The 20,294-nt window shown below is 43.5% G+C and overlaps 1 protein-coding gene across 1 annotated transcript; it reads left to right on the forward strand.

The window, feature by feature from the left end:
• The first annotated feature begins 6,727 nt into the window (after nucleotides 1-6,727).
• Nucleotides 6,728-9,447, forward strand: LOC103285878 (60S ribosomal protein L13a-like). The gene is given in 3 exon segments (XM_054724248.1): nucleotides 6,728-6,744; nucleotides 8,318-8,681; nucleotides 8,683-9,447. Coding segments are annotated over 3 exon segments (645 nt in total). The 3' UTR covers nucleotides 8,947-9,447.
• The last annotated feature ends 10,847 nt before the right edge of the window (nucleotides 9,448-20,294 follow it).

Consider the following 20,294-nt stretch of genomic DNA (forward strand, 5'->3'; position numbering starts at 1 on the left):
AATTGGATTGTTTGTTTGGTGTTGAGTGCTAGGAGTTCTTTATGTATTTTGGATATTAACCCCTTGTTGGAGTTGTTTGCAAATATCATTCCCCATTTGGCCTTTTTGTTTCGTTGACAGTTTCTTTTGCTGTGCAAAAGCTTTTTAGTTTGGTATACTCCCATTCATTCACTTATGCCTTTACTTCCCTTGCCTTTGGAGTAAAATTCATAAAATGTTCTCTAAGACCAACATTTACTAGTATGCTTTCTTCTAAGTCATTTATTGCTTGAGATCTTACAGAGGATAAAAATCATATGAGCTTATCGATAGATTCAGAAAAAAAGCATTTGATAAGATACAACATATATTTATGATTAAAACACCCAATAAATAAGTAAAGAAGAAAAGTACCTCAACATAATAAAGTCCATATATGACAAATGCTCAGCCAATATCATACTTAAGGTGAAAAACTGAAAGCTTTTTCTCTAAAATCAGGAACAAGACAAGGATGCTCATTCTCATCATTCTTATTCAATATAGTTCTGGAAGGCCTAGCCAGAGCAATTAGGTAAATAAATAAATAAATAAATAAATAAATAAATAAATAAATGACAACCAAATTGGAGATTAAAAAACAAAAGTGTCACTTTTTGCAGATGATATGGTTCTATATATAGAAAACCCTAAAAACTCTACCAAAAACTATTAGAAACAATAAACAAATATAGTAAAGTTGCAGGATACAAAATCAGTATTCAAAAACCCATTGCTTTCCTATATGCTAAGAATGAAACTTCAGAAAAAGAAAAAAAAAAACAATTCCTTTTGCAATTACAACAAAAATAATAAAATGCCTAGGAATAAACTTTACAACACTCTGAAGGACCTGTATACTAAAAACTACAAAGCATTATTAAAAGAGATTGAAAAAGTGGAAAGATATCTCATGTTCATGGATTGGGAGAATCAACAGAGTTAAAGTGGCTATATTACCCAAAGCAATTCAGATTTAATGCAATCCCCATCAAAATCCCAATGACATTTTTTAAAGAAATTGAAAAAAAAATCATCAAATTTGTATGGAACCACAAAAGACCCCAAATAGCTAAAGCAATCCTGAGGGGGGGTAACAAGCTGCAGGTATCACACAACCTGACTTCAAATTATACTACAGAGCCATGATAATCAAAACAGCATGTTATTGGCAGAAAAACAGACACACAGACCAATGGAACAGAATTGATAGCCCAGAAATAAAAACACATGTATATGGGCAAATAATTTTTGACAAAGGAGCCAAAAACACACAATGGAGGGGGGAAAAGTCTCTTCAATAAATGGTGCTGGGAAAATTGGAAAGCCACATACAAAAGAATAAAACTAGATTACAGTTGCCCTGGCTGAGTAGCTCAGTTGGTTAGAATGTTGTCTCCATACACCAAGGTTGCAGGGATTTTTAAAATATTTTTATTTATTTCAAAGAGGAAGGAGAGGGAGAGAGAGGTTGAAACATCAGTGATGGGAGACAATCATTGATCAGCTGCCTCCTTCACGCCCACTACTGGAAATCAAGCCCGCAACCCTGGCATGTGCCCTTGACAGGAATTGAACCTAGGACTCTTCAGTCTGCAGGCTGACACTCTATCCACTGAGCCAAACCAGCTAAGGCAGGTTTGACCCCCTGTCAGGACACATACAAGAATCAACCAATGAAGAAATGTATAAATAAGTGGAACAATAAATCAATGTTTTTCCTTCTCTCTCTCCCTTCCTCTCTCTCTAAAATAAATAAATAAATAAATAAATAATTTTTAAAAGAACACTAGGTTACAGTTTGTCCCATGTACAAAAATTAATTTAAAATGGATCAAAGACATAAATATAGGATCATTGTGATTTTGATTTACATTCCCCTAATAACTAGTGATGTTGAGCATATCTTTGTCTGCTTATTGGTCATCTATACTATATTTCTTAAGAAAAATGTCTATTCAAGTTAATTGTGCATTTTTAACCAGATCGTTTGGGTTTTTTTTCAGGTTTTATCAGAAATACAATTTTATTTTTATTTTGTTATTTTAAATACATCATTACCAAATCCAAGTTCATTTAACTTCCCTCTGTGTTTTCTTCTAAGAATCTTACAGTTTTGTCTCTTAAATTCAGGTTTTCGATCCATTTTAAGTTAATTTTTGTATATAATATAATGTAAGGGTCCAACTTTGTTCTTTTGCATGTGGATATTTCATTTTCCCAGCACTATTTGTTGAGAAGGTTGTGTTTTCCCCATTGAATGATCTTGGCACCCTCATTTGATGTGAGGTTTATTTCTGGGCTCTCTATTCTGTTTCATTTGTTTATATGTCTGTCCATATGCCAATATCGTACTGTTTCAATTACTATAGTTTTGTAATGTTTGAAATTAGGAAGTATGAGTTCTCCAGTTTTGTTCTTCTCATTCCAGATTATTTTGGCTAGTCTTGATCCCTTGAAATGCCATATGAATTTTAGGATGAGTTTTTCCATTTCTGCAAAAATGTCATTGGGACTTTGATAGGCATTGCATTGAATCTCTAGATCACTTTGGATGATACTGAACAATGTTAAATCTTTTAGTCCATGAACATAAGATGTCTCATTTATACTTATTTAGGTCTTCTTTAATTTCTTTCAGCCATGTTTTGCAATGGTCATCACCCTGGGAAGGACAAATGGAGATTCATACAGTTCTAAAAATGTAATGTAACTAGTTCACTTATTCTTTCATTCACTCTTTTGTTCATGCAATGAATGTTTATGGAGAGCCTACTCTGCACCAGGCCGTGTTGGAGACACAATAATGAACAAACGGTGATATTCTATAATGAAACATTTGCCAAGGACTTTTCATACACTGGACCCATCTGAGCACCAGGGATACAAAGACATGTCAGGGTCTGCCCTCGAGGAGTTCAGTCAGTTAGGAGGTCAAACATACAAACCAGTAATACAATGGTGATACATAAGTGCCTGTATGAGAGATATGGAGGCCTCAACTCCAATATGTGTATGTTGGGCTCAGAGTGAGCAGGGGTCAGAGAAGTGTTAACATTCGTGCTATTTGTGCTAGGTGCAAAGGTGCCAAGATCATTCAACGGGGAAAAAACAATCTTCTCAACAAATGGCGCTGGGAAAACTGAATATCCACATGCAAAAGAACAAAGCTGGACCCTTTGTCACGGGACAACATGGAATGTGGCATGCGACAGGTTACACGGTACATTCTCAGGAGAGGAAATAACATGTACAAAATGACTGAAGCATGACTCATGAAGAATGGGTGTGTGTTGTAGCAAGGGAAGCGTGGCTGAGATAAGTGAGCGGGGCTGGTCAGGCATCAAAGGCCTCACATGCTATGCTGAGTTGGAACATTATCCTGAAGGCAAAGGGTGCCCCTGAGGGATGATGAGCTTGTAGCGATGACGTGTTCAGAGTTTCAGCCTAGAAAGATGATTATGATTTTAGGAGGGAGAATGAGTTGGAGAGGTGACACAAATAGAGGCATCAAAGACCAGCCACTGCCATAGTCCAGGCAAGGAACAGTGCAGAGGGACAGGTTTGCAAGATACTTAGGAAGTGACTGATCCCCTCTAGCAGGTGTATAAAAGGGGGAAAGAAAGGATGACACCTCAAAATATCCAAGCCTAGCTCCTACCACCCTATAAATATACATATGACTACAGTGAACCCCAGAAAAACAATCCACGTGGGCTTAAGCAGAGCATCAACCAAGAGGCAAATTATTCCTGTACTCCCAGGTAACCCAAGTAGAGGCCCTACACTGGGCGCCTGTGGGAAGTCTTCTTTAAGACTTTCTCACATCCTTTCCCTTGGCCCTCACCTCTCCCTGTGTTTTTAGGAGACTAGGACTGTTTCCTCCCCCACCTTCTTCCACCGTTCCCAGCTGCCCTGAGCTGACAGGGAGCCTTCGACAGTCACGCACACAAAGCTGAAATTTAAGTCCCTGCACAGCGCTTGCCCAAGCTCCTCCAAAAGGCTTGTCTTTGCATGTTCAAAGTAGACAAGAGGCTGTTTGTTTTGGCTAACACACACAAAAAATGCTGAGAGAATAAAACATGACAACATCATATGACAGGTTTTAATGTCAGAAACTTTAAGAGCAATATGAAACTGGAAGATGAGGAGAAAGAAAAAAAAAGGTGCTCTTACAATTTTAGGGGACAAGGCAGTTTGGGGGCCTTTGTATATGTCTGACCTTCACATGGTTATAAGGAGGCATTTATTCAAGAGAGAAATGCCACAAGTAGAGAAACAAAATCCATCCTATGTTTGATAATGTTGCTTGACATAAACATCTTAAAATAAAATTTCCCATATGATATCATCTGGGTAAAAACTCCATTGGTTTTTTTATAGGCACTGGTTTTTTTTTTTAGTGTGTGTGTATGTTTTTTTGTCTAGTCCATTCCTGTGTAGTTTAAGAAAATGATGACTAATAGACAATAATTTGGAATCTCCCCACACTAACCTGACCAATATATTTTGAATGGTTCCATTGTGACACATTAACTGAAACTTGTTAACCTGCACTTACTGTTCTTCTCTATCCATTTAACTTCCCTGGATTGGCTGCACAAGTTGAATTATTAACAAGCAGATTTTTAAAAATAGCATATGTTATAAGATCAAAAAGAAAGTCTATTAGTGGAAAAGCCTGTCAGAATTTATTAAAAGATTAGATTTATAGGTTCTTTCAAAAAAAATAAATGTTTTTGTTAGCACTTCCAGCAATAGGAAGCCTCAGGGAACTATCAGACACTTACCTGGCCAGACCACTGTGCTAAATGAGTTTCACTTCCCACCCGATCTTCTCAGTAATGCTGTGGGGTAGTTTTGTTTGTTTGTTTGTTTGTTTGTTTTATTGTTATTGTTACTCTTACCCCGCGCACAGGTGCGGAAACTGAGGCACAAGATCACACAGAAGTGGGGAGCTTGGATCCAACCTCCATCTGAAGAGCTGGAGTTCCGGCTTTTGAACCATTTAGCTGGACAACGCCCAGCGGCACTGGAAGACCTGTAAGTGGCACATCCCTCAGGAAGTGTCGTGGCACCTGCACCATAAGCCTCCTTTACACCATACCACCTGCTCCGTGACTTGGAGGTTTCAAAAATGCAGGTGGAGGAGGGGCAAGACCTGCTCAAGGAAGCAAGCGAAACAATGAATGCTGAACAAATAGCCACCTCAACTCTTTGTGACTAAATCAAATCGTTGCTTCTAGGTTATCTGTCAAAGGTTTTGCCTTAAGTCCTACAAATTTTTCTTTCAACCTGCTTAGCACTGCTCTTTCATACAGAGGCTACAAAGATCAAGTTTTTCCCAGTCCCCAGTTAAATTGTCACAAAGAGCAGATTGATCGGGGTCCCTGAAGCAGTGAGAGCCTCTGGTGTTAGAAGGCAACCCAGAGGTGTCTCGGCTGGAGAGAAGCACGCACACTGTAAGAAGGAAAACTCAGTTCCAGGCCAACGATGTTTCTCCAATTGTTGGAGTCATCAGATCAAGTTCATGTGCACTACCAGCAATTTTAACAAGACATGATATCACACAATGAAAATGTCTTATGAGTCTTATTGTAATTGTAAATATAATTGTATAGTGGGTCACATTGCGAGATGTATTTCTTGCATGAGTTATACTCAAAAGTATTAGAAAGACAATTGTTCTTTTTTAAAAAATTATCCTCCTCCCCAAATTAGGATATCTCTGGTCCTTTCGGTCCAGTGAGATTCTGTGTAAACCACATAAAAGAAAACATTTACAGAACACTTACAGTTATGGGGGTCAAGGTAGAGGAGGACTCCCCCCACCCCCAGAAACCATGATACAGTTTTGTTTTGTTTTAAGATATTTTTATTGATTTCAGAGAGGAAGGGAGAGAGAGGGAGAGATAGAAACATCAATGATGAGAAACTACTAGTATCATTGATCGGCTGCCTCCTGCATGCCCTACACTGGGAATCAAGACCACAACCTGGGCATGTGCCCTTGACAGGGAATTGAACTGTGACCTCCTGGTTCATAGGTCGACACTCAACCACTAAGCCACGTCAGCTGGGCCCATGATACGATTTTTTGTCATATCACCTTTACTGATAAAGACTGTAGTCTACCAAGTTTTGGCAGGCTGAAAAGTATTTATTCAGGAGTGGGAATGTGGGGTGGAACATGTGGGACAAGCCAGACCTTGTCAGTGCCTCTGAGTCCGGTTTCCTGGTGGTGTTCAGATTGTCAACACTGAAACGGCTGCCTCTCCTGATAGGCCGCCAGGCAATACACAGGAAACACCACAGTAATGTTTCTCACCATCAACTCGTTACTATCCCCAGCAACTAGCTTCTTTGGCCGGAAATTTCTCATGCTCTTGCTGACTCCAATCAAAGTCCATCATGCTGGATCTCCTATTTTCCTCCCACTTCACAGTATCTCTTCCCACCAAAATCAGGCTCCTTCTTCCAAATTCTTCCCAGACTCCAAACCTTGCCCGAGGAGCCCAACCTCACACCAATCCCTGCCTCATCCAATTTTTCTCAAATACCTTTGCAGTCACTGCTTATGGGACCACTTGTGTCTATGACTGTACCATTTGGTTCTTTGAGTACTGGTCCCCCAAACTTGGACCATATGCTCCAAGGAGACAGTCAATCGTTGCCAGGGCAAGGACTACCAGCCCCTGAAGGTTACACCATGCAGTGGGCGCTCAGGTGCAGCCTGACTACCATGCATGTGCGGTTCATCTAGAAGACAGATAGATATTCTAGGGAAGGGGGTGAAGCATCCTGGGGAAATGTTTGGAGAAGCTAGTGTCTGCCTCTCAGGCATGTGGACTTAACATGCTTCTGTAGATGCAGTCTTTGGCATAACTCACATAGCTAGCTCTATTGTGTGGATAACCCTGCCAGACCCCCTGCCTGAGCACCGGCTTCTTTGCCTGCCCGTTACCACCACCTATCGGCTCCTAAAGGAAATGAGAATGAGAGGTGTGTGTTTCTGAGAGTATGTGTTTCTGAGTTCCCAAGAGGCTTTCAGGGGCTGGGAAATGGTCATAGGAAAAGCCAACATGTAGAGAATTTGATGCCTGATGAATGCTTTTGCCAACTATTCCTGGCTCTGTCTTCCTGCCCCTCAGGAAAGTTGGTTTAGGGAACTCAAACATGGTCCCAGCATTTGTGCATAAAACAGAAAGACAGGGGTGTGGCCCAAAAGAGAAAATGAGCCCAGCCGGCATGGCTCAGTAATTGAGCATCGACCTATGAACCAATAGGTCACGGTTCAATTCCCGGTCAGGGCACATGCCCAGGTTGCAGGCTTGGTCCCCAGTGTGGGGCATGCAGGAGTCAGCCGGTCAATGATTCTCTCTCATCATTGATATTTATATCTCTCTCTCCCTCTCCTGTCCTCTCTGAGATCAATAAAATATATTTTTTTTTAAAAAAAGAGAAAAAATGGCCCAAACTGGTTTGGCTCAGTGGATAGAGTGTCAGGCCTGCGGACTGAAGGGTCCTAGGTTCAATTCTGGTCAAGGGCATGTACCTTGGTTGTGGGCACATCCCCAGTAGCGGGTGTGCAGGAGGAAGCTGATCGATGTTTCTCGCTCATTGATGTTTCTAACTCTCTATTCCTTCCCCTTTCTCTCTGTATAAAATCAATAAATATATTTTTTTTAAAAAGAGAGAAAATGAACCTAGAGAGGTGAGCTACCCACATTCTGAGAAAACCAGTGCTCCACGCCAACATTTCCAAGCACTTTGCTCCTGCAGAATTTGTATCCATGAGGCATCTATAAGATTACCTGCCTTTGCCAGGGCCTAAACTATAGCCCATTAGCAAAGCAAAACCACATCTAGAACGTTCTATGGTGCTTCCAGCCAATCATTTCTCTTCATGTTGCATCAGCAGCAGGAGAATCTCATATGATAAACCAAGCAGAATCTCATATGATAAACCAAGCTATTCTCAGAAGACACAAGTGTTGCCCAAAACAGAATGTGGGTTGTATCCCAAGCCATCAAACGTGGAAGAGTTCTCATTGAAAACTCCTGGCTGTGAGCTGAGGCTGCCACCACTAACCCCAACAAAATCTGGCTAGAATGGGCGATGGGGAGTTAAGCTCATGATGATTTTCTCAGAAGGCAAGAATCTAAAGTTGGTCCTTTCCTGTTTTCAGTTCTGATTTCTGTCATTGCTTCAAAAAGTACATAACGCAGTTTTTCCTAATCTTGAAAAACTTCAGGGGTAACTATTTGCCGCAAGAAATTAGTTTTCGCTTTTTCCCAGGCGGCTGCCGAAGGTGGCAGAGGGGCAGGTCCTGGTGCTAGATGGCCGAGGCCATCTCCTGGGCCGCCTGGCGGCCATCGTGGCCCAGCAGGTACTGCTGGGCCGCAAGGTGGTGGTTGTGCGCTGTGAGGGCATCAACATTTCTGGCAATTTCTACCGAAACAAGTTGAAGTACCTGGCCTTCCTCCGAAAACGCATGAACACCAACCCGTCCCGCGGCCCTTACCACTTCCGAGCCCCCAGCCGCATCTTCTGGAGGACGGCGCGAGGCCTGCTGCCCCACAAGACCAAGCGAGGCCAGGCCGCCTTGGACCGCCTCAAGGTGTTTGACGGGATCCCACCGCCCTATGACAAGAAAAAGCGAATGAATGGTGGCTCCTGCCGCCCTCAAGGTCGTGCTTCTGAAGCCTTCCCGGAAGTTTGCCTACCTTGGGCGCCTGGCTCATGAGGTTGGCTGGAAGTACCAGGCCGTCACAGCCACTCTGGAGGAGGAGAGGAAGGAGAAGGCCAAGATCCATGACAGCAAGAAAAAGCAGCTCATGAGGCTACGGAAACAGGCCGAAAAGAACGTGGAGAAGAAAATTGACACATGCACAGAGGTCCTCAAGACCCATGGACTCCTGGTCTGAGCCCAATAAAATTGACTGTTACTCCTCATGGTTGGCCTGGCCTGCCCTTCCCCCATCGCCGCCCTAGGATGTGGGGAACCCCAGGGGCTCTTCCGGGGCCACAGGCACCTTACCTTGGGCCTTAGAAGGCTGGGGACACAGAAGGGGCCTTAGTCACTGCGATTTAAAGAAAGGCCTTTTAAAAGTTTTACATGGCCCTGTCAGTTGGGCATACTTTGCCTGTGACCTACTCAGAGTTTTAGGAAATCAGCAGCTGGAACAGCTAGTTCCCTTTCAGCGTTTATAAGCTGGAAAACTCTTTAAACTTCCCACATGATACTAGACTGTAGCTGTTAGGATGTAGCAAATGCTTGGGGGCAGGATGGACCTGGTATTGTACAGAGGGATTTACAGATGCACAGACAGGATGGCAGCCACAGCGTCTCCGGCATCGCACTTGCACGTTCCTGTACCTTGTGATCAGAAAATGAATAAATTATTTTTAAAGAAAAAAAAAAAGAAAGAAAAAAGAAATTAGTTTTCATGAAAAAAAAAACAACCAACAACAACAGTCAAACTCTTCTTTTTTATCTACCACTGTGTATGTAACAAGCCACTCCAAAATGTAGTGGCTTAAAACAACTTATTATTAAATTAAAGCAAATTATTAAATTTAAATAACAATGCATTACTTCTCACCATGCTGAGGGTTGGCTGGGTGGTTCTTCTGCTCCAAGTCATGTCATCTGTGGCCACTCATGTGTCCAGCTGGGAGGACAGCCCCTCCCACAGGTCTGGAGCCTCAGCTCCATGGAATGTCTCAGCCTCCAGCGCCTCTTCACCAGGACATACATCCCGAGCTTTGTTACAACATGGCAGCTGGTTCCAAGAGGATCAAACAGAAACTCCCGGGTCTCTTAAGAGTTAGGCCTGGCGCGCACACACAGCATCACTTCTGTTTCACTGTGCTGGTCAGAGTAAGTCACAAGCCAGCCCAGATCCAAGGGGGAGGAAAATAGACTCCCCTTATCAATGGAAGGAGCCTTATCACCCACCTACATGACAACCCATCACCTAGGCCATAACAAAGAAAGTCAACCCAGAAGGCCTCATTCCTCCGCCTTCTGGGAGGGGGACCGGGAGCAAGTGGCAACCTCTCTGAAGGGACCGTCTTAATCTGTAGTCAACAGTTACAACTCGGAAGGTCATTAGGACTAAGTGAGAATGTTACAGTTAGTGCACCACACCTGCATATGCTTGTGGCCCAGAGGATGTTGCCAAATCCCATAAAAGCCTGGACCCCAAGGTGTCTACAAGAGAGGCGGTGCCACTTTGGAAGGTGCAACATTCAAAGCACACCTACTGTCGCTTTACTGGAAACTTAGTTTGCCTTTCCTCGCCTTCATTTCCTTCTTTGACCCATCTATGCTGCCATTTTTATTCTTGAAAACAAGGATTCAGTGCAGACTAATTCCCTAGTTTTCAATAAGGATTCTGAGATGCAGACGAGCTCCTCCGAGATCAGCCAGCGGTGGCACGAGCCAACCAGGCAGGACCCTGAGCCTCCCAGCCCTCTTGCAGTCAGCTCCACTTCACCCGTTGTGTTTGTTAGGGTGGTTCTAGAGAAGATATGGGGTGAAGTTTGAACCCCTGGTTTATTATGGTAGCACCTTGGCAAGCAGGATACTGCCAGAATGGAACACCAGAGGGCAAGTATTGATGGGAATGAGAGAGATTTATGCTTCAAGAGAAATGGCCTTAGAGAAAATGGGTGGTGGGGAAAAAAGGGTGTGGCAGAGTGGGCATCTTAGGGGGCAGCATTCAAGAAGTCAAGCAAAGTGGGAGAGTGCATGAGACAGCTGTGGCTCCCCGCCCACAGCCCCCACCCTGGAGCTGCTCCTGTACAGATGCATACCCCCTGGCTTCCCCATCACTTTCTGAGGGCATTCTCCGCCTGGACACCCTAGGGACTGGTCCCCGTGAAACAATAAACCGGTGAAGGGCAAGAGAGATGGCAAATACTGCAGCTTCCCCGTCCCTCAGTGGGCCAATCGTGAGGCATGATCCACTCTGTCAGGTGGCTTGAGCCTCAGTGGTCAGCATTGGGGACTCACTCATGAGCCCTCCCTCATTGGCTGACCCCCCCTCTTTCCTGAACGTCTCCTCCTTTTGCTCACTGGGCTTGCCTCCCCAAGCCAAATGCCTGCATTAAAATCCTCGCCACAGCCGAAACCGGTTTGGCTCAGTGGATAGAATGTCGGCCTGTGGACTCAAGGGTCCCAGGTTCGATTCCGGTCAAGGGCATGTACCTTGGTTGCGGGCACATCCACAGTAGGGGGTGTGCAAGAGGCAGCTGATCAATGTTTCTCTCTCATCGATGTTTCTAACTCTCTATCCCTCTCTCTTCCTCTCTGTAAAAAATCAATAAAATATATATTAAAATCCTCGCCACAAAGTCTGTGTTGGGGAAGCACAAACTTTGGCAATAAACCACTTATTTTTCCAGCTAACCCAGGATAGGCCCTGAGAATCGACTCAGGGGCTATGGCGGCAGAACATGTCTGTGCAACATATGACTCCTTCCTTTTCTTGAAATCTGCCTGTTTTGCATCAAACTCATCCCTCCTGTCTTGTTGAGTCCTCCTTTCCTGTCCGAACTTCACAACGCAGTGCTTCTGCGAGATGCTGCTACTGTTCTTTGAGTGAAATTCCCAGGTCTAGCATTCTCCTCTTTTCCTTTGGGCTTATGTCTGGTGCTACCATCTAGTCTGCTCTGGTTTGAGGTTTGGATGGTTTACTCATCTCCTGTGTGGTGGTTTTCAAGCCTCAGTACTTATTCCTGGAGGTGCATAATTCTGTCAGTTTAGAAAGCTACTTGGGATCTTGGCTCTGTGTGAAGAACAGGAATACAGGAATCATTGCAGAGAGGTTGGAGAGCTACTGGACAGATGTTGGTGTTAAACATGGATGCTCATGTGGTGAATACACAGATTAGACAAGGCTCTGCCTCCAACAGGGAGTCAAGGGGTCAGAGTCTTCAGAGGCTTCCTCAGTTTACCTCCTTCTCTCTAGATAGTGGCAGCAGAATCCCCCAGCTTATCTCCACCTTCACTACCTGTCCACCTAACTTTCAGTTGTAACCCATCCTATCTCTTCTTCCCATTGAGGGAGAGAAAAGGAATGGAATTACTCAGCACTCTTATTCCTGTAAGGGGCAGAAACCAAAATCAAAATTAGCTCAAAGAAATAAGGGGCTTAGCCCTGCCTGGTTTTGTTCAGGTTGATGATCAGTCAAGGGCATGTACCTCAGTTGCAGGCTTAATCCCCAGCCCCAGTCGGGGTACGAATGGGAGGCAACCAATAGATGTGTCTCTCTCATAGCGATGTTTCTCTCTCTCTCCCCTTTCTCCCTCCCTTCTACCATTTCTAAAAAAAAAAAAAAAAAATCAATGGGAAAAATATCTTTGGGTGAGGAGGGAGAGAGAGAGAGAGAGAGAGAGAGAGGAAGGAAGAAAGGAAGGAAGGACGGAAGGAAGGAAGGAAGGAAGGAAGGAAGGAAAGAAGGAAGGAAGAAGTTTATTAGTTCACATAACTGAAAACACCAGCATTAGTTTAGCTTCAGGTACATCAGGATCCAGGAGCTTAAATGAGGTCATACCCATTTCTTATCCCAGCTGTCTTTGGATGGGCTCTACCCTTGGAGGGCCAAGATCGATGTCCACTGCTCTGGAATTGGAGAGAGTTTTTCTTCCTTGACAGTTGCAGCAAAAGTCCAGATGGGCTCGTTAGCCTGACCTGGTAATGAGTGAATCCCAGATCCAGTCATGCTCACTGCACTCTGATTGGTTCATGTCTCCATGCAGGATTTAGGTGGAGAGTTAATCCTACCTAAGACACGTGGAAGAAGGTGACTCCAACTCTCAGCCTCGTTGTAGAAGAGAAAGGACCATCTTGCCAAGCATCTGCCCAATGGACACTCCTGTCTTGGTCAGCTTAGTAGTTCTGCTCACATCCCCAGGTCCTTGGGACAATTAATCATTCCTGTGTTCCTGGGAGTGATGAGATTATCCCTCAACCTATGGATTTCATTTTTATAGCAAAGACTGCTATAAACACACTCTGCAGGTATGTTATAGTACTTTGTTCTAAGCAATCACAAGAAGGGAGACATTAGAGATGAGACAACAAAGCAAGTTCAAGGAAGAATGAAAACCCCATTCTCACCTGGAATTAATGCTCCCTCAACTTGACCTTCGGCTTGAAGTTTGTATTAAATTTTTCTGGTAGAATATTAAATGATGACTGAAATATCAAGCATGTCTATTCTATTCCATGGGTGGCTGTCCCTAGTATGTCAGTTTGTTATCCGACAATCTGAAGACGCTGGGAATAGTTCGGATCCCCTCCACGCTCTTGCCTTCTCATAGACCAATCACCACTTCAAGAGCATGGCAGACAGGAAGAAACCATGGGTGAGAAAGCCCACCTCGTGTCTGTAGCTAGGACCACCATCAAAGCCAGTTCAGAAGGGAAAATTGCTGCTCAAAGCTCAATTACCTAGAACAGAATTTCTGAAACATTTTTGTGCAAATTGCACCTTTAGTAAATCCCCTCCAATTCTTCTCAGAATGCCTTCAAGTATATTAAGTAAAATACATAGGAGTACAAAGGAAACCAATTATGTTGAACTAGTTATCAAAATATTTTCAAACAAATGTATAGAGCATTAATATCGGTAATTATTAATTGGCCATTAAATAGCAGCATATCTAATAATTAACGTGACTCTAAAGTCAAGATGAGTATAAACAATATTTTGAGATACCTGCAGAAAACAGATTTCTATTGAAGACAAAATCACAGGCACTGCTAATACCACGGTGAGTTGGTGCCTCTGTAATAGAAGGAAATGCTAATTTGTGTGCAGCTTTCCATAAAAATAAAGGTGCAAATGTATGTCTTACTCAGGTTTACAGATTTCAGAGTGTCTGTTAACAACATCCATGTATGGTTGCCCAAAGCCATGATCTTGGCAGCCATCTGAGTATGATCATCTCCACTTTCCAGCTAAGAAGGTCAAGGCTTGAAAGGTTCAGGTTCACAGCAGTGAAGTGGACCCAGCTCTGGGGCCCACACTCTTCTTACCGCCCCATGCTAGTGGGAAGCATTTCTTCCATCTAAGCAGCCTCATATGGCAAAGCCAGTTTCTCACGCCTTCTCTCCAGGAAGTGAGAAGAAGCGGAGAGTAAATCCTGCAGTTTTTTCTTTCTCTTCCCACTTCCCAAAGAGTGTTCATGGCGATAGAAGGAAGCTTGGATATAGGCAAGGTCTTTATCGGGGAGATGCATGTGTGGAAAATTCCATTCAGCAAGGCCTGCATTTAAACTATGCCACCTAGTGTGGGAATCTGAGGCCCAGGAGAGTCAGTGAGTTTGGGCCTGGTTAATATCGGCAGCATCCATGGAGCTCTACGGGGCCCTCAAGACTTAGGAGGTGGAAATATTGCCTCTCACCTGGGCATGGCATGAAGGCTGGGCCTTTGGAAATGCCTCCCCAGCCTTTGAATACAGGGAGGTGTAAAATTGCAGTCACCTGGCCAAGCCCCAACTCAGGAAATTGATTTTTGCCTACTGGGACTCCACATGCCTTTTAACTTCGCTGGATTCTGTCCCAGCAGCTAATGAGATGAGCATCTGCTAGGCACTGGGCCCACACCCTGGCACCTGGGCCTCACCTCAGTGATCCCTCACCGACGATCCCCTCAGTCACCTCGGAGCAGAGCAGAGCTCTGAGTTGGAAAGGCACGCTGCAGAGATGAACTGGAAATAAAGACTTAGAGATATCTGGAGCCCCTTGATTAGTCAAAGTATCAACTCAGCTACCAGCCTTACCCAGCTTCAATCTCTTCTGGGAGTTCGATGTGCTATACAGGCTCAATTCCCCTGTACAAAAAGTCCCTGATGGTGAAGAAAATTGAGAGCAGATTTCACTCAGTTTAAAGGAGTTTTAGAAGCTGTTTATTATTATTATTACTAGAGGCCTGGTGCACAAAATTTGTGCAAGGGGGAGGTCCCTCAGCCGGGTCTGCACCCTCTCCAATCCGGGACCCCTCGTGGGATGTCCGACTGCCAGTAGGGATGGGGCCTAAACCAGTAGTCGGACATCCCTCTCACAATCTGGGACTGCTGGCTCCTAACCACTTGCCTGCCTACCAGCTTGATTGCTGCCTAACCGCTCCCCTGCCGGCCTCATGGCCCCGAACTGCCCTCCCATGCCAGCCTCATGGCTCCTAACTGCCTCTACCTTGGCCCCCACTGCCGTGGCTTTGTCCGGAAGGAAGTCGGACGGTAGGAAGATGTCCAGTATCCCAGTCTAATTAGCATAATACCCTTTTATTAGTATAGATATTATTATTGTTATTATTATTATTACTAAATTAATCTGCATCTATTCATGAAGAAATAATCAGACAAATCCAAATTGAGATACATTCTGAAAGCAACTGGCCTGGATTTAGCAAAATTGTCAATGTCGCCCTAGCTGGTTTGGCTCAGTGGATATAGTGTCAGCCTGCGGACTGAAAGATCCTGGGTTCCATTCCAGTCCAGGGCACATGCCCAGGTTGTGGGCTAGATCCCCATTAGGGGGCATGCAGGAGGCAGCCAATCAATGATTCTCTCTCATCATAGATGTTAACTAGTATATATCTCTCTCCCTCTCCCTCTCTGAAATCAATAAAAAATAAATAAACAAATAAAATTGTCAGTGTCATGAGGGAAAGGCTGAGGACTGTTCTGTAGTAGAGGAGATAGTACAGCTAAATGCAGTGAGTGACTCTGGGTTTGATCCTGAGCAAACAAAGAAACAGTTATAAAGGGCATTATTTGAACAATGAGATAATTAAATATAGGCTCTATGTTAGATAATATGTTAGATAATAATAGAGAATAATAAATGCTAAATTTTCTGTTATCAATAACTACACTATGGTTGTATAGGCAGATGTCCTTGGTCATAAGAGGTATAGTTAGAGATGAAGGGTCATAGGTCTGTGATTGCATCTCAGATGGATTCAGAAGAAACAATTAGACAGATAGTGATAAAGATTCCTTGCTTGGCCAAACTTTAGTCAGGCATCTGAGCCATCTCCAAGGCCCAGGTGTGCACTTCCTTGTAAAATCCAGTTTTAGTAAGAACCCTCCTAAGTCCATGTAACCAGAAGCTCCCATATTCGATAGCTGATCACCTCAATTCCTGATCGGGTTCCTTATCCACCATCCCACAGGTGATGTGTGATCACCCTGGTTGGTCTTCAGCAAGAATCCTGTTAGGTACCAGGATGACCACTTAGTAAGTTATGTGATGTCTCATTCCTGGGGTGTATACCTGAAATTAATATAATATTGTAATTGAAAAATTAAAAAATTGTTTAAAGTAAAAAATATTACATAGTTAATGAGGAAAAAACAGAATCCTGTTAGGTCAGTTTAGCTAGAACCCCCTCCTCACCCCTTACCCTGATGTTTCTTCTTAGTAATTTTCTAACCACTGACCCCCACGCTATTCCTTGGCTACAAATTCCCGTTTGCCATGCTGTACAGAGTTAAATCCAACCTCTCTCCCCTACTTCAAAGTCCCATTGCAGCCATCCCCACACCTATCGCTAAAGGCTGCTGACCCTGAATTAGTCATATTCTGTCATTATCCCAGGAACCTGAAAATTCCCGAGATGGAAAGAAGGACATGGGGAAGGAAGGACAGAAAGGAGCAGAGACTGAGGCAGTGCCAGAGTTTAGGATGCTAAATTGCCTCAGGAGATTCACAGAGGCCTATTTTTGTTGTTGTTAAAAATGAACCACAACGCAGAAATAAATAAATAAATAAATAAATAAATAAATAAATAACCTGGAACACTTGAGAATTCCCCAATGAGAGAGCAATCATAAAGATTGCTAATAAAATTGTGAATGAAAGGAAAAGTTTGGACCTTTATTGCATGGCATGTTCAATTTTCCAGTCATTCAAAACTACCATTAAACACAGTGCTACATTTGATTTGCTAGTACTTCATTTAAATTTTTATGCACATTTATAAATAATATTTACTATAGGATTATGCCACTCTGATCAAATGTTTATAAAACTTTTCATCTCCTGTGCATTGCAGGCAACAGTTTTGTAAAATATTATTTTCTTGATTATTTGGTAAAAGTTTTTCCATTAGATCATCTGTCCTGACATCATTTAGATTATTTTCTGTTTCTTTCATGATAATTATTACCAGTAGATCAACTACTCTATCACTTCTTTCATCAATTTAATCATGTATACTATGTAAAAAAATCATGTATTTTGCCCTATCCATTTGGCTCGGCGGACAGAGCATCGGCCTGCAGACTGAAGGGTCCCAGGTTTGATTCTGGTCAAGGGCACATGCCCAGACTGCAGGCTCGATCCCCAGTAGGAGGCATGCAGAAGGCAGCCAATCAATAATTCTCTCTCATCGTTGATGTTTCTCTCTCTCTCTCTCTCTCTCTCTCTCTCTCTCTCTCTCTCCCCCTCTCCCTTCCTCTCTGAAATAAATAAAAATATATTTTTTTAAAATTTCAAATTCTTAGTTTAAAATCACATGTAGTATTCTTATATAATTTAAAATTATCTTCATATATGTAGTTTTTTTCTCTTTTCTTATCTCCAACATTGTTTAGTTGTATCTTTCCACTGTTTTTATCTGGACAGAACTTACCAAAGTTTATTTATTTTTGTGGGGTTTTTTCATATAATCATTTAGGTTCTTTTCCCTGTTAATTGTGTGTTCATAACTCCTGTTTGACTTTTTGTTTATTTGTAATAGTACTTTACATTACATTACATGTTCTTGAAATTATATTCTTTATCTCGGTGGCTTGCCTTTATCGATGTTGTCCTTATATGCAGAAATATTAAAGTTTTATGTAGTCAAAAGAAACCTACCATTAAACAATGTGCCAGTTTTTCAGCCATTATCTCTGAGTTTCCAATCCCACCTCCCATCCCCAACTTCGAGATGCTGGGCCTGGGCCCCTGCGTCCACACTTCTGCTCAGCCAGCTGCCCTTTCTCGCACCCCACCTGACCCCCACTGGCATCTAGAGGGTAACAGAGGGAGACGTGAGGCTGGAGGAGGGAGATGAGCCCCTTCCTTCCGCTCTGGGGACTTCCTCTTCCTGTCTGTACCATTCATTCAGCAGTGCGTCTTCGCCAGGTCATAGCGGCTCCTGCCCACAGCAGCAACTAAATCTACTGTGCAGTTTTTCCAACACTGGCAGGTTCGTTTTCACTGTGGCCCCGGTCAGATACCAGAGTTCCACGGGTCCCTCCTCTGAGCTCCTACATTTTAACAATTTCAAACCTTTTGTTGTTGTTGTTGTTGTTGTTGTTGTTGTTCTCTCACCCTTAGGGGAAGGGACTGTTTCTTTTCCTTGCCCTCACCCCTGTGCCTTAGGGTTCTCCTTCTGCCTCTCAGTCACCAGCTAACAGTTCTTTACATAAAATTCTCTTTGTGAAAATCACAGTGTGGTCGGGTCTCCTCGCTGGCGCGAGCACTCTCTACAAACCAGCTGTGAAAGCCCTGTGTTAGGTATTAAACCGAAAGGAAACAACTTCCCCAAAGGCTGACGTCTTTCTAAAGGATGAGTCGACAGCTTCCCAAGGAGAATCAGCCTTTGTATTTATGCTGAATTGGACAGACAGTTGGATGAGTACAGTTTGTGGTTCCCAGGGACAGGGTCCCTCCATTCCAAGGAAATGACTTCAGATATCAAGCTTCCCACGGCTGCCTCTGACAAGCCAGGGGACAGCAGGGGACTTGGACACGAAGCCGACCATTCCTCAGGTCAGCCAGGAGGGGGTCCGCTCAGCAAACAGATCTTCCCTATGTGCGCACTTTCCCAAGTCGGATGCATGGCCCCCCGCATGGTGGGTGTCTGTTGTTGTGCTGGACAGGTTATTTAATAGCTACGGAGCCAACAGGACATTTCAGATCTTGGCAGGATTCTCCTGGCAGCTGTAAAATGCCAAATTTAATCACCCTCTAGACCCATGTGTGAGACTGAAACAGATTTTTGAGGATGAGAAATCTGATGCTGAAGAGGAAGAGCAAGGTCCAGGCAGCCATAGCCACTCAGAGCTCAGCTCAGCCTCCAAAAGCTGTCTTCTTCCCTTTCCAGGTCATCTGGCGGAGGCACGTGGCCTCATAAACCCCATCTGCATCCCCCCCACCCACCCCAGTCTTCACTAGCCTCGAGCCTCCTTGAGAACCAGAATTGGGTTTTATTTACATCAGTGTCTCTGGTGAGCAGCGTGGTTCCTGACCCCTGCCAATGCTATTGGCGTTTTCGCTGAGCTGAAATGGAATTGAGTGTGATCATTTCTGGCAGAAGCTTTAAGGACTATGTAGAAGCATAACTCCGACTCTGACCCCCCACAGCCTATACTGGTTTTGCCCTTTCATTCACCTCTGCTTCCCTTTCTTTAATCAGGAGAGAGAGAGAGAGAGAGAGAGAGAGAGAGAGAGAGAGAGAGGACTGGCTATTCTTTCCCACTCATGGCCTCAGTGAAAAGGCCCAGAGCTGGGGAAAGGGCCCCAAGGGCCCCAAGTGGTCTCAGATACAGGATGAGGCAGCTACGACATGAGACAGGCAAGAGCACTCTTATCAACCCTCTTCTCTCCCAGGTTAAAAATTGAGCCCTTCCAACTTCCTTTGAAACTAAAAAAAGAAAAAAAATTACTTATGTAAAGCATTTAGCACATAGCAGGTATCAAATCAAGTATTATATATTATTAGCAATTAATTAATTGATAAAAAACAATGATGCAGACCTATTTTTAATTATCTGGAAAAACGCCTAGGACATAGTGTTGAATGGAGGAAAAGCAGGTTACCGAGTAGGATACAAGGCCAACCTCACTTATGGACAAAGGCATGTTTCATTTCCTTTTGGATATATTCACAGCAAGATGTCCACAAGGACAGCAACCTGAGTGTTAACAATGGGGAACTAGGACAGGGGACTTCCGGCCTTTTATTTTATTCTTTGTGGGGGGTTTTAATATATTTCTATTTATTTCAGAGAGGAAGGAAGAGGGAGAGAGAGATAGAAACATCAATGATCATTGATCAGCTGCCTCCTGCACACCCCCTACTGGGGATCATGCCCGCACCCCAGGCATGTGCCCTTGATGGGAATGGAACCTGAGACCCTTCAGTCCGAAAGCCAACACTCTATCCATGGAGCCAAACCAGCTAGGGCTATTTTCTTCTCTGTGTATTTCTATGTTGTTTGATTTTCTTTTTTCTTTCTTTCTTTTCTTTTTTAGAACACATCTAT

The sequence above is a fragment of the Eptesicus fuscus genome, chromosome 12, assembly GCF_027574615.1.
Source record: "Eptesicus fuscus isolate TK198812 chromosome 12, DD_ASM_mEF_20220401, whole genome shotgun sequence".
In the NCBI taxonomy this organism is placed as follows: Eukaryota; Metazoa; Chordata; class Mammalia; order Chiroptera; family Vespertilionidae; genus Eptesicus; species Eptesicus fuscus.